The sequence below is a fragment of the Lampetra fluviatilis genome, chromosome 12 (assembly GCF_964198595.1).
Source record: "Lampetra fluviatilis chromosome 12, kcLamFluv1.1, whole genome shotgun sequence".
Lineage (NCBI taxonomy): Eukaryota > Metazoa > Chordata > Hyperoartia > Petromyzontiformes > Petromyzontidae > Lampetra > Lampetra fluviatilis.
Window position 1 is genome coordinate 1,988,810 of NC_136286.1, and position 14,204 is coordinate 2,003,013.

The 14,204-nt window shown below is 45.2% G+C and overlaps 1 protein-coding gene across 2 annotated transcripts in view; it reads left to right on the forward strand.

The window, feature by feature from the left end:
• Positions 1–14,204, forward strand: part of PCGF3 (polycomb group ring finger 3) — a 39,501-nt gene that overhangs the window by 5,777 nt on the left and 19,520 nt on the right. For both annotated transcript variants that reach the window (XM_078861339.1, XM_078861340.1), the window contains exons 2-5: positions 2,388–2,527; positions 5,098–5,194; positions 11,789–11,844; positions 12,853–12,918. In XM_078861339.1, the coding sequence (XP_078717465.1) occupies positions 2,419–2,527; positions 5,098–5,194; positions 11,789–11,844; positions 12,853–12,918 (328 nt within the window). In that variant the 5' untranslated portion in view covers positions 2,388–2,418. The remainder of the gene's footprint in view (positions 1–2,387; positions 2,528–5,097; positions 5,195–11,788; positions 11,845–12,852; positions 12,919–14,204) is intronic.

Consider the following 14,204-nt stretch of genomic DNA (forward strand, 5'->3'; position numbering starts at 1 on the left):
CTAATGCACCATTTGCAACGGAATAGGCGTGTAATGATGCACCGCCACCAATCCCACGATTCAACGAATTTTCACAGTGTCGGGAGTCCCGATCTGACTCAAGGTTTGATTCGGATTTGTTCGGTTTGTACCATCTCGTTCGTATTGTTTCTTCACCGATCTGTTTCTGGGTTGTACTGCATGTTCGACGTGATGTCCGATGTCTCACTCCACCATGCTGGGACCTTCCCCAGGAATTAAATTCCCGGTACTTGGAGCGAAACGTCAGACATCACGCTGAACGACAAAACGCAAGCGCATCGGAGAGCTGCACGACACAACCGCAAAACCCTACGCAGGAGAATTTCCTTTTATCTCATTTGTATGGCTTTTTTCACTCCATTAGCTTAAATGTAGCATTTGCATATCATTTGCACGCAATTAGCATAACCTGTAAATAACTGATTCTTACACGCATGATTCCATACATGTTGTGAGTGTAAAAAAAAAATCTATAATCCATGAATCGATGCGTCGTTACATACCTGATAACTACGGGCCCTGGAATTATATACCACACTACCTCTACAGATGCTGTAAGCTAATTCTTGCTCTATTATTTTACGTGTGTGTTTGTGTGAAGTACCATTTTTGATGGTAGAATTTCTCATTTGAGGCAGCCGCAGTAAAAATCTGCTGTTACCATTCTCAATGCGTCCATGGACAGCTGTGTGCCTGCCTTTATCGGGACACATCACTGCCTCTTGTTGAGTACAAATTTAATTTCATGCCCGTTTTGGAAAATTAATTTTCTCTCGCTCATAATATTAATACAAGCCGCGGTGTGTTCACGAACCGCTGTACTTTCTGCTGATTTGATGTTTTGGACGACGTTGCCGCATTCACCGCACATGCAATTCACCGCACATGCGTCTCACCGCGGACTGTGGTATAAGCGAATGTGTGAAGATTGTCGGATATGTGAGCCATATATAGTCGAATGACAGTTACACCACTCGCAAATGGTACACTGGGTGCTGGTGGTTTATTGGTCTGGGCGGATATGCGACGGACGAATATGCAGTGTGCCACTGTACTATATTGGGAGTATTGACTGATGAATTTGGTATTTCACTCGGGACACTTTGTGGGGCTTTTAGCATGGTCACACAGACACACTTGTGTTGCACAGACAGCGAGATATATAAACATTTCCTCTGTCGTTACTTTATCACAATGCTTCTCTCTTTAAAAGCATTCTTCCCGTGCAGCCCACGACTTATTGCGAGAGCTTGCTTTCTTTAACATTTAAAAAATGTACACCACTTCTGTAAATTTGCCCGTAGGTGCACTCTGAAAGATTGTTTCTTTATAAATGGCGACTATTAAAACGAGGGTCACCGCCACACAATTAGCCACGCGTCGTCCAGTGAGCACACGCGTTTATACAATCTCCACAACCTAGCAGACCACTGAGGTTTGTAATCATAGCTTTTAGTCCTATTCTACTCTAATATCAACCTCTGTCATTTTTAATCAGCTGGTAGAGAGGATACCTTTCCTTTCTGTCATACTCCAGTGCCAGTCTCACTTTAGATGAGACAAAGAAAGGTAAAGGTACATCCCTGCAAGTGCTTGCTTATGCCACTTCAGGCAGAAGGGCCTCTATTAGAGCCAACTCTGGAGGATATTTGGTTTACTCCATGTTGGCCAGATGTGTTGGAAGAGGTGGGCGTCCCCACACTTTTGACCCCATCACACGCGACCTGCCGGTAGACCAATTGTGGCGAACTCACTTTCATTACTCGGTGGACAGAGGAGGTGGGGGAGGATTGGAGATACTTGCACCATTATTTTGACTGTCGCGTCGGGAGATGGAATCAAACTGGTGACTGTTGGACCGCAATTCCAGTATGCTAACCATGACACCATGGCAGCACCATGTAACTTGAAGTACTACATTCATAGAGAAATAAATGAATATCACAAATATAATCTCTCCCAGTGCCTTACTCATCAGTGATGCCTAGGCTGCTTGAAACACGCGCCTTACAAATAGAGTGCATTCTGCCCTTAACAAAGCATATTAAGTCTCGAGACATGATAAAGGCAGGAAGACGTGCATAATGCGATTGTGGGGAAAAGGTGGGATCTATTTTTTGATGCGGAGGGGGAAATTAGGGACTGGAGATGGTGGAAAAGACCAATTGGGGGTAGATATGCAGTGCTGCTTTTTCCTACTTTACCAATATGCCCCTTGTGCTGAGTGACATCCCACACAACCTAGCCACTTGCTGTTTGTGTTTAATGAGCATCAGTGCCCGTTCCCATATACGGTTTGTCTAATTGTCCGTCTTAATGATTGTGTACGTGTGTTTTTTTTTTTCTGCCGGTGCCGATGGGGTTAGGGCCGCGTGGGGCGGAGGAGGAGGAGGGAGGATGTACACCCGCAAGCTCAAGCTGCGCGAGCTCAACGCCCACATCACCTGCCCGCTCTGTCGGGGTTACCTCATCGATGCCACCACGGTCACCGAGTGTCTACACACCTGTGAGTGCCCACCGGCTCGCCAGTTCGCGGTCAATGGCCCGCTCCCTCGCTCGTTCAGCTGCTTGACAAGGTCACACAGTCACTGAGCTGCTCGCCGTTGCTCAAAATCTGTTGCTGCTTTTTTTGGGCAGTTTTTACGATTTAAGAAGAGAAGAAAAAATTTGCTTAACTTTTCTAGCGTGTCGTTATATTGTTAAGTTTGTGTTAAAGTTCTTAGCGACTGCACTCTTGAGTTCCTATCTCAGTGAGCACTTGCACAGCTACGGCATGGTCGAAGAGAGATTAGGGTTCGGGGTTAACCCTTAGTGAGACTCGTGGAAGCTGCTCTTCATCATTGCCATTGTTGTCATCACGGGAACGGTTCTGATTATGCTTCTTCCCACACCGGAATCACTTAATGCAATACTGTAACCGGGTAGTTCTGGCACACACTGATGAGCCATTTGCAATACTGTGATCCTTACGCCTCATTTCCACAATTGATGAGAGCTCATCACTGGCCTCGGATCAACAACAGCACCCAGGCGGTTGACATCCTCGCTCCACATGAGCCATGAGGCTCCATGGGCTCATCCCTCTCCAACTCGGTATTCCCCACCCCCTTCATAACAACACTGGCTACGTTCCACTGTCAAGACAGAGATAGGTGCTGCCCCTCCAAGCCATCAATATCTCATGTATGTACGTATGTTGAACTTGTTTCTCACCATTCGTAGCCAACTCGCGGTCCTGGGATGCAACAATCCATCTAATTCCTCCATCACTCCATCTCTTCGGTGGACATCCTGTCTGTCGGGTTTCCTCCTGTGGCTGCCACTCTGTCGTTAGTCTCGCTCATTGGCCGTCATCCCTCCGAGTGACGCATCCTGCCCAAACCCACTTACTTTTCTTAATAGTCGATGTGATGTCTCTGACTTGCATGTGTTCTCTGATCAATGTGGCATGGCATGGGAATTTACCATGATTAATCACATTCTTCTTCAGGCACATCACTACATTGCTTTCATGGTCAAGTCAAATTTTCCACCAGCGCTCCAAGCTGCCTCGTGTCCATCTCATTAGTTGATGATTTAATTCCCGGTCTACCTTTAATAACCGTCTTAGGTACATGTGCTCCTATGTGCTTTGCAGTTGTGTTCCTCCAACAAATATCTTCAATTGTTTAGTAAATTTGTTGTACATGATATTTATTTTGAGCGTTCTTTCTCAAATCCTTCGGTCACTTCGTGTAGGTTATCTCCACTGGTTGTTAGAACGACATCAGCAGGCTCTTGCCTGTTTTAAATAAAGTTTAAAATAAAGGATTCGTCAGTCTGCCCCCCCCCCCTCTGTGTCAGCAGGGGTGGGGATTTGGAAGCAATCTTTAAAGTATTTTTTGTACTTTAGTCAGTGGTCAGGTTAATCTAATTTATATGGTGACAAATCTGCAATATCTGTAATTTTTAATGGTATATTTATACACGAACACTGCCGAGAATATTTTCGTTTTTAACCAAGCGTGCGATATCACGGAGCATGCACCTCGCTTCCGCGTTGACCCCGTATCTCCGCTACTGACTCCTTTGGGACTATCCCGGCTCTAAGCGAGTAGCACCATCAAGCAATGGGGCCGCGGGCCAGAACTCGGTTCAGGCTATGCTGGGCTGCGTCATCAGCGTTGTCCGTCGCGTGGCTGGCATGGCACCTGTTACAAGGAATACAATGGGGTCCCATGTCTGCCTCCCTCCCCTCTATTCGTGGACCAATACCTAGGCTCCTATAGCCACGTGGGTCCTAGTGCAGTTGCACCGCCTGCATGCTTGACAGTTCCACCTTGCAAGAACGTGGTTTTCAGATACCAGAACAGACTCGTCACACTTTCTGCCGTCTGTAGAAATGTGGCATCTTTAACCACCATGTGATCTGTTCCTGGTATCATCTTTAGCAGTCCCACTACACTCACACATTTGTCCAGTATCAGCCCAAGTGGCTGCATTAGAGGATAAACGAGCTTCACTGCTAAAGTAAGACTCTTCGTTGGTCTCTGCCTAAAATTTAGTTTTTCATGTCCCTAATATGCCAGCTGTTTACTCGTGCAATAAGCGATGAGTGCTTTTCTCTAAAGTGATGATGGCTTTGCTGTGAGTAATGAATAGGTATTAATACATGTGCTTGGTGTGGTCTGGCTGTGTGTGGTGCGGTTTGGCTGTGTGTGGTGCTATGCGGTATGTGCTGTGATGCACTGTGGTTGTGCGTGCCGTGGCTGTGTGTGGTGCGGTATGGTTGTGCGTGCTCTGGCTGTCTGCACTGTGGCTGTGTGTGCCGTGGCTGTGTGGTGCGGTGTGGTTGTGCGTGCTCTGGCTGTGATGCACTGTGGTTGTGCGTGCCGTGGCTGTGTGTGGTGTGGTTGTGCGCTGTGCGGTGTGGTTGTGTGTGCTGTGGCTGTGTGTGGTGCGGTTATGCGTGCTGTGTGTGGTGCGGTGTGGTCATGCGTACTATGGCTGCGTGCGGTGTGCTTGTGCGCTGTGTGGCTGTGTGTGGTGCGGTGTGGTTGTGCGTGCTGTGGCCGGCCCCGCATGACGGTGCCACAGTCTGCAAGAGCTGTCTGGTGAGATACCTGGAGGACCACAACACCTGTCCCACGTGCAAGATTGTCATCCACCAGAGCCATCCGACGCAGTACATCGGGTGAGTTACACGTTCTCCCCTGCTCTGCTTGACACTCATGCTCTGAGCTCTGCTGTGGCACCACTGCCAATGGTAGAAGTCGCTAATCCTCCAGGTGTCGTGATCCATTGACACTAGCAGGGTAGGCATGGTCCACATCATCGAGCGTGATTTGTGAGCAAAATGCAGCATCACTAAATAATTAGTTTTATTTTTAATAATACAATGGTTATTAGGTATAATTTTGTGACCAGGGTTTGTCACCCCCATTTAAGAATTTAAATAATTAATAAATATGTTAAATGTTTTTTTTTGTTCCAAGAGCTGGCCTCGGTTCATTCATGTTATTTGCACTTATTCCATCGTGTATAGCAGTGTATATGAATCATTTAACTAAGGACCACCCTTATTGTGATTGGGATTGTTTCTTGTTGCTGCTGAATTATGCATAGCTGCAAAATTTCAGCCGAGAATGTTTAGGGGTTGCTACCGTGGTCATACGATTCAGAAACAATTTATACTTGCACATAACTGATGCACGAATCATGAGCGTGAGTATCCATCTCAATCGACGAATCGACGCGCCGTTACACGCGTAGCTGTCGATCGCCCACATCGCGTGGAGTGGTCGACCCGGCCGACGAGTGGCTGTGGTTTGAATGAGTTGCGTGCCAGCGTCGCTGCGTCATCATACAGCGGTTTGCATCAACACGGCGCCGGTGTCAACTGGGTTTGATGTCACACATCCCGTTAGATACCACTACGTTCACATTTATTTTTTTACGTATTTTTTTACACTCAGGATATATTCCTATGAATAAGTGATCGCCCAAACTCCATTGCCACCCGAGTTTTGGCGGTGAGCGGACAGAATGCAAGGCAGCAACTCACTTGGGCAGCCGCAGCTGGTGCTGACGGTAATTCTTAGTGAATCTCGTGTCTAGCCGGCTACTGGGGATGGATGTTGCACAGATAAATGTTGCGCACCTCTGGGGCCATGCGGAATCATCTTGAAGCAGGTGTGATGGCACAGACCTGTGCATTTGGTATGGGGCAGGACCGGGCAGGGTCCTGCTCCTGGTTCCATCATGGCTGGAGGAATTATAGAGAGGGGCAGGCCAATCATTGAGATTGAGTGAGGCGGCAGGGAGAAGGTGGCAACGTGCTGCAGGCCATGCGAAATGGCATGTGCTGTGTACATATGTACTAACCATGCAGAGCTGAGACCTTGCTAGAGAGGAAACGTTTTTTTACGTGACCCATTGGGTTTATTTAATCTCCTGGTCAAGTAAAGAAAACTCTGACTCAGCCTGGCTAGTACTTGGGATGGGAATCAATCTGCCAGGTGTTATAAGTTTTGGCTGTTAGGTGGTAGTAGCGCACATGGTTGTTGTGGATATTTTTAAGTGCTAACTCGCCATACGCCTGCTAGCGCACGCTTTTAATCCAATGCTTGGTGGAACGCCTACAGATATTATAAATTCCCAAACCCACTGAAGATGCGAGGTGGCCAGGAAACGACAGGAGATAGTAATTTTTTGTATCCATTTGTGAGGCCCTTTGAGCATTATCCTAATTAGTGAGTGGGTTTTCTCCTGCCGGTCCCGTTTCCTCTGACATTAAACCTAACACTCTTGAATGGAATTGACCAAGTATCTCAATGTTGGGCTTTACAGAAGCGTGTCAAGACTCAGTGAGGCTTTTATAGACAATATATCATTATTATGATTCACTCCCCAGTTATTATCACCATTGAGTCGTTTGCCGCTATGTTGATGGTAGTAAAGGGGGGATGAATATAGCGAGGGTCCCTACCGCGACAGAGATTAATTAACTTTCCCGAATTACCCCAGTTCATTGACGCTGCCCGGAGGTTTGTGCCAATGGGCACGATGCTACTGCCCGACTTGTTGGTGCTCGCTGATTGACTGGCATCTCTTGAGCCGCGGTGTGTATGGGTGCTCGATGTCATAATTTTCGTAGTTCATCTCATATTGTTATTGTAACTTACAGGATGTGCATTATAAGTATTACGCATTTTTGAATTCGCCATTATTAGAAGACTTGGGATAAGAATATGTTGAGTCAACTTCAGTTGAACACATTTTCAGTGAGCTTTTACCACACTTTCTTCAAAGAAAAAATAATACGTATAATCACCGACGTTTCAGGCAATAGCCCTTCTTCATAGCACCACAAGGGCCATTTCCTGAAACGTGACATATATATAAACAACTATTTTAAGACCACTGTGTTATTGACGAATGTTTTGAGTTCTGTGTTTTTGTTCATTCTGATGTGCACCACTGCCAACACAGCAGCAGCAGCACTAAATGATTTGCTTAAATACAATTACAAAGTTTACATTTACAAAGTTAGGGGAACGGTCTTTGCGGTAATCACCACATCGTGAAAGCTGATCCCGCGGAACCCTGTGTCGTACACAATACCTTGGTAATCTCATCAAGGACCATACACCATCAAGCAAACTCCACTCATCCTCGCAGTGGCTTTTGGCTAACCATCGAACAAAGACGGTCACTGCATCGCACGCTTTCAGGTGCGCTTCTGCGGCCATCTGAAACACTCTTCCTTCTGATATTAGAAAGCCACTGGAGCTATGCACTTTTAAATCTAGATTGAAAACTCACTTCTTTAGAACTGCGTTTGGTGTTTAGTTTGTTGTGCTTCTTCCGCCCCTCTAATTATAACGGTTGACTATGTATGGTGTGAAAGAACATACACAATACGCCTCAACGTGGGAATTTTGTTAGAGACGTTTCATGTAGATAGCCCGGCTGACCTGGTGCTCTTGTCATTGCAAAATCCTCAACCTTAGACGTTCTGTGGCACTAAAACGCATTGTATGGAGAACACAAAACCCATGTAGTTCAGTCGGTCTCTGTGAATGTCCCATTCGTGGAATTTCACTGTTTTAACTAGACTCACACAGAGACCAATAGACTCACACAGAGACCCATAGACTTACACACAGGCCCATAGACTCACACATAGACCCATACTCATACAGACACTCAAAGACTCACACAGACCCATATACTCACACAGAGACCCATAGACTCACAAAAAGACCCATGGACTCACACAGAGACCCATAGACTCACACAGAGACCCATAGGCATACACAGAGGTCATAGACTCACACAGCAGCCCATTGACTCAGTGAAGACACTGGGAATGTGTATCTGTTAATACCTCAAACACGTGGAGTTCCACCATTCCACCAGTGCCCTTGCTTCCTCTGCCATCGGATTAACACTGTGATGCTGAGCTGTTGATTCTTTACGATAACCTAATTTGCATTTGACCCATATTCTCGTTTGGTTACATATTCTTACTAATTTCACCCGACATCTGTTTCATGTTCAAGTTTCTGGTGCATAGTTTGTTTTTATGTGTAGTGTTCAGTCTGGAGGTAATCTGCCCAAGCCGATTTGCTCTGCAGGGAATTACATTTGCAATGTTTTCAATGCATTAAGTTGTTTTTTTTCCGAGTCGTTTTTTGGTCTGAATTAAATTTGTTTTGCCTTTGTAATTTTTGTGACCCAGGTTATTGTTGCAAATTCGACTTTATTCTTGGTCTTTCGAGTTCTCACCTGGTTTAAACAATAACAACTTAGAAGTTGAAAAGTGGAGTGCTACCTAGAATCAAAAGGCCAGGGGAAAAACCTAATCCGGGCGGTGGTGGTGGTGGGTTAAATTTTAGAGGGAGTCATTGGCGATTGGAGTTGATATGATGCATCAATTAATCAATTAACATCTATTCATAAGCTCATGATACACGCATTCGGTCTTGCGAATCGTTTGTGTTGTATGTAATTGTTTAACATGACTACACTACAGCTGCCGTAGGTGCTACTATTCATCGCAATGTTGAGAAAATAATAGATTCTGAATCTCAACTAATTAATCAAATTACCGGGTTGGGGGTGTGTGGGGGGGGGTGAATAACTGCATTAATTGTGACCTTGTTATTTGTGGTGACCTCTTGATCTTCAAACTGACGTTCACAGTTAGGATGAGAGTGGCACGAACTTAACGAATCGTCCTGCCTAAAGACCGCGACGCGCAGAGCCCATGCTGTTTTTAAATCCTTTATATTAAGTTGACTTGCTTGCTTGCTTGCACGCTTACGACCGTGCAAATCTTTCGGTCGTTTTTTAACCCACTTCCCGTGATCCAATCGAGCTGACATTTTGCACACAGACTCGTTGTGCGTGACAATTTATTTTCGTGAAAATTTTTTTCCTAAATTTTCCACTTTTTAGGAAAAAAAAAAATTCATATTTAATTTAAAATACCAATGTGATAAAAATGAAACTCTTACTCAAGAAAAACAGAAATGAATAATAAAATAAAACCGATGCCACGCATATAAAGGATTTATAGTGAAAAACTTTGTTTTTACGGGTTAATTTTTTTAACGATTAACAATTGCACAATGAGCACAGACCACAATTGAAATTTGGATTTGTTTGGCGTCGATACCGCAAGCTGCATCTCAAGGCGCTGCGGTATGGATGCAGGACATGTGCATCATGGGAAATCGCCCCAAACACAAGGCAGACGCATCAATCCAGCGAACATTTTTATATTAGAGCACTCGGTCATCGTCAGCAGAGATGATAAAAGTCTCAGGGAAAACATGTTACTCTGGAAAATCTGCATCAATGTGTTATCTAATAATCGCTGTTTCCAGCAATTAACTATGTTCATAGGTAGTGTGAAAAACTTTTTTCAACTGAAAATAATGTTTCACAAAAAAATTGCCGGTGTCCATAAACAATTAGGCTATGGGTCATTTATCCCCGGAATATGATTAGTGGTGGTGAAATGTTAATAAAACGCACACTCGTGCCGCTCATAAACCCTCGCTGTGCCTAATTCACGGGGATGTGTGGTGGCATACTGAGTCCTGCACAATACTACACCTCACTGTAACATGCTGCACAGGGCCTAAAAATACTGCGCACGTGTGTGTGTGTGTATATTGCCTATAGTGTATATAGTGGGGAGCGGTCACGTAGTGGTTAGGGCGCTGCCCTATGAACCCCGCAACTCAAGTTCGATTCCCGCTCACGGCTAACACCAGTGACTATTATCTGAACTAGTCATGGGCCTCCCCTAGGTCGACTCTGCCGCAAATGAGTACCGGGTGCGGTGTTTAAACATCGCCACTGGGGAGACAAAGGTGGCCGGGCATGATGCTGGCCACTCACCCCCTCGTGTGCCGTGCCAGCCTTCATAGGTACTACTCGCTAACAGCACTTACCCCAACAATCTGTTCAGCTATATGGGGTATTTTTGTCTTTTTATTGTCGTGATATAACATGTGTATGTCTATATTTGTATATGGATGGCCTATAATTAATTATATTGATTTAATATTTAATATTCTATAATGGCTTCGTGTTGTTTAAAATAATAGTTTAGTTTTTTAAAGCTGAGAATTCATATTTCGGTGTTAAATTCCATAGCTGCCACAATTGTAAAGTAGCACTCAGAGCACAGATTCATTCTTGGAACATTTAATTAAATATCTTTCGTGGCCAAGGCACTTTTTATTTCAATATTGTAAACCAACCACTGCATATCTAAGCCATGGCGGTCATAATTTTGCTATCAAGAGGAATTAAGCATATTGCATCTTTAACTTGAGTTTTAAAACATTACCAACAATCAGTATCATAATCATCAGCCATGATCAATCCGCTGCTGAATGAAGGCCTTCCTAAGATGTTGCCATCTCTCACGGTTCCTGCAAAGTACCAGCAATAATTTGCATTTCTGTTCACTTATTTATCGAATGTGCCCAATTCCGTCAGATCTCAGGAAGTCGAGGCAGGGTTGAGCCTGGATATTTCTGACTTCCCAGATCGTTACTACTTCCTAGATCACATCTATGCCTCTATATAAGGAACGAAACAGGTGGACTTCTCCACAAATCTGGCTGTCGCCTAATGAAGCTAGTTGTAATTACTGGCGAAACGTCGTACTCTGTAAATGTTGTGGCTTGGCTCTCCAACACACCGGTGTGCTGTACTAGTGACGAATTGGCATGTTCTGTTTACGTGACAACCCTTACTAATTGGCTGTGTCGGGTGGTGGCGGGTTTAGTGACACATTTATATATTTATGCGATCTAACCCAAAAAAAACTGTATTATAGATCATTACTCTTGACTTTGTGGACCTTTTCCCGGTGGTATTTTACATAGTCTCAAACCAACCGTCACGTGTCTATTTGCGAAACTTGGGTTGTGAGAATTATTCCTCAACTCACCGGTGAGCTGAGACAATAATAATTGGTGGTGGTTTAAACGCTTGCACGAGTGACAAATTTGTATTGTTTGACTGTGGCGGGTGGTGGAGGATTCTTCTTGATACAGATTTGACGAGATCATTCGGTGACCTAACCCAAAACTCAATTATGAATCGCGGTCAAATAACTCTCACGATCTGCGCGCCACAGAGAGGTCCTCCTTGAGCTGTGGATTTACATAAAGGGGCAGTACGTGTGCGTTTGAATGGAATGTGATGAAAAGTCACACATACGCGCGTCCTTATGTGTGCACGCGTGTTTATGTTTTGGCAGGCATGATCGCACCATGCAGGACATTGTCTACAAACTCGTGCCGGGTCTGCAGGAAGGTGAGTCTCTCGCCGAACTCGCCGCGTGAACAACGCGTTGCGTGCGGCCCCACCACGCTGGTAACAATGTTAACGATGATGGTATCCCAGGTTATGATGTTAGTTCCAGAACATGCATCAGATATGTACAATGGATGCGGAGCGCTGCATTAAATTATATGACAGTCCTAAAAACCACAATGTTTGCCCAGCTGAATGGTTACACGCTGCGATTTAATTGAAAAAGTTGTCATCGCTACTAACAAGTTTAGCTGCCTGCGCCATCTTGCAAGGTCACGACCCTCATTATGTTTTTCCCACACACATTTAACTCAATACATGGCACCTCAATAGAGGCGGCGCAATAGATTAGCTGGGTCTCTCTGTGATAATGTGGAATTTTACATCTCTGTCTCAGAACTGCAAACGGAAATGAGGAATGCCCACTTATGCCAAATTGACACGGTTGGCAAAGGCACAGACGTCAAGCGGCCCTCAACAAGACGGCACTTATAAAAGTTTTGAAGAGATACATAGTTGGCAGACGTTTCTTGAATTGAGAAAAGTTACTTTGAAGATATGGGAGATTTACAATGGAAGGGCATCCCAAAGTGGAACAGTGCGAGTTTAGAAGCATAAAGAGGATGTCTTTTGACTTGTAGTAGGGTGGTGGTGAGATGAATCGGTGAGATGAATCGGACAGTCTGTTCAACCAAGTCCTCACCATGGGTAGAGGAATCAACCAGTGAAGTTCAGTGGTAGTGATGACGATGCTGTTCACGTGTTCTTTGGAAGCACTGCACATCTCACTCCTGACGGGTACGAATTTAGTTTTAATGGACGTCGCTAAAGGAGTCGGATCACTTTCCACCGTGCCAGGACCGTCAAACACGCCACATTTTTCGTTAACCTTTAACCCCTTGAGCACAGCTACGCTGACTCTGAGCCCCTCCTACGCTGGCGTCCCAGCACGCAGCCATCACTGTCGCCTGCTGTTCCATAACTCCCTTCACATCCCCTTCTGTGCAGCGGAGATGAAGCGACAGCGGGAATTCTACTGGACGCGCGGCTTGGAGATGCCAGGTGACGCTAAAGGTGAGAATTGCGTTTCCCCCACCCGCGTTTCCCCCTTGAGCTTACGAGCCGCGAGTGGGGTTGGTCGGTACCACCTGGGATAACAAATGTTGTTAGTTTCCAATGTGGGCACTATCTACCATGGGCAGAAAGCTTGGTGTGTATAACGTCTGTCTTATAAATGCACTTCCTTATGAATTCTCCACACCTCCGATTAGTGTGGTTGGTTACATAGGGTGCAAAAGAATTTCAACATACATACTTCCTATTTCTTATAATTTTTCACATTGCGTCGTTTTGTATTTAAAACTATTGTCTCGAATATACTATGGTACCTATTTAATGACATTGTTGCCATAAAAAGCTACTACTATGATATTGCTATCATACATATTTGTGATGTACAGATCAAACACTTCAATAAGATCATTGTTTGCACATGCCACCCTGGCTGGTACCAATAGGCAAATTTTTGAGCCAATGGCTCAAAGACCACTTTCTCCAAAACCCTTATAGCACCTTCCTCCCCACACTCCCCAGCATTCCCTCGGGGGTCCCCACGTGGCTTCGCACTAAGCCACACGTCGCTGCTCAATTTATTCGTAATTGTCATCATCATTCAGTCACGGTGTATCCACTGCTGGACGAAGGCCTCCCCATGCCAATTGTCTGCCGTTTGAGGGTTTGAGTTTCACCATACTTCACTGCGCTGATCGGTGCGAGTTGGTGACGGGAGCACATTTTGTCTTGCCTCTTGCAGAGTATCAATTGGAATGGGTGCCTCCATCCAGTGCGGCTACACAGGTCTGCAGGCACAGAATCGCCCTTGCCTTGCAAAGGCAGTGCCCCATTGAATAATAATAGTAATGCCATTTTTTAAAACTGGAATAGCCTAATTGAATCTCTTTACTTATTAAAGAGGGTCACGCCTTTGAGTTGTTTGTCCAACATATGTTATATATTGAACCAGTGTTTTGCATGTTGGTAGGAAACTGGGAGTATCCGGAGAAAACACACGCATACATGGGGATTCCACTCAAAGGTTTACACTTCATAAATATCATAAATAGATTTAAAAACCAGAATTCTGGACTGCCTTTCTCCTGGCCACCTGGCATCCCAGCAGGTTTGGGAGTTTCACAAATCCCTACATGATCCACCAACCGTTGCCTGCAAAGCCCTGGGCCACAGGTGTGCGCGTCGCGGCCACTGTGCCTGGTGGCGGCGGCAGTCGCTGACGGTGGCAGCTTGCTGCTGCAAGACCCCTGGTCAATAACGATTGTCAGCGTGTCATCCCATAATGAATT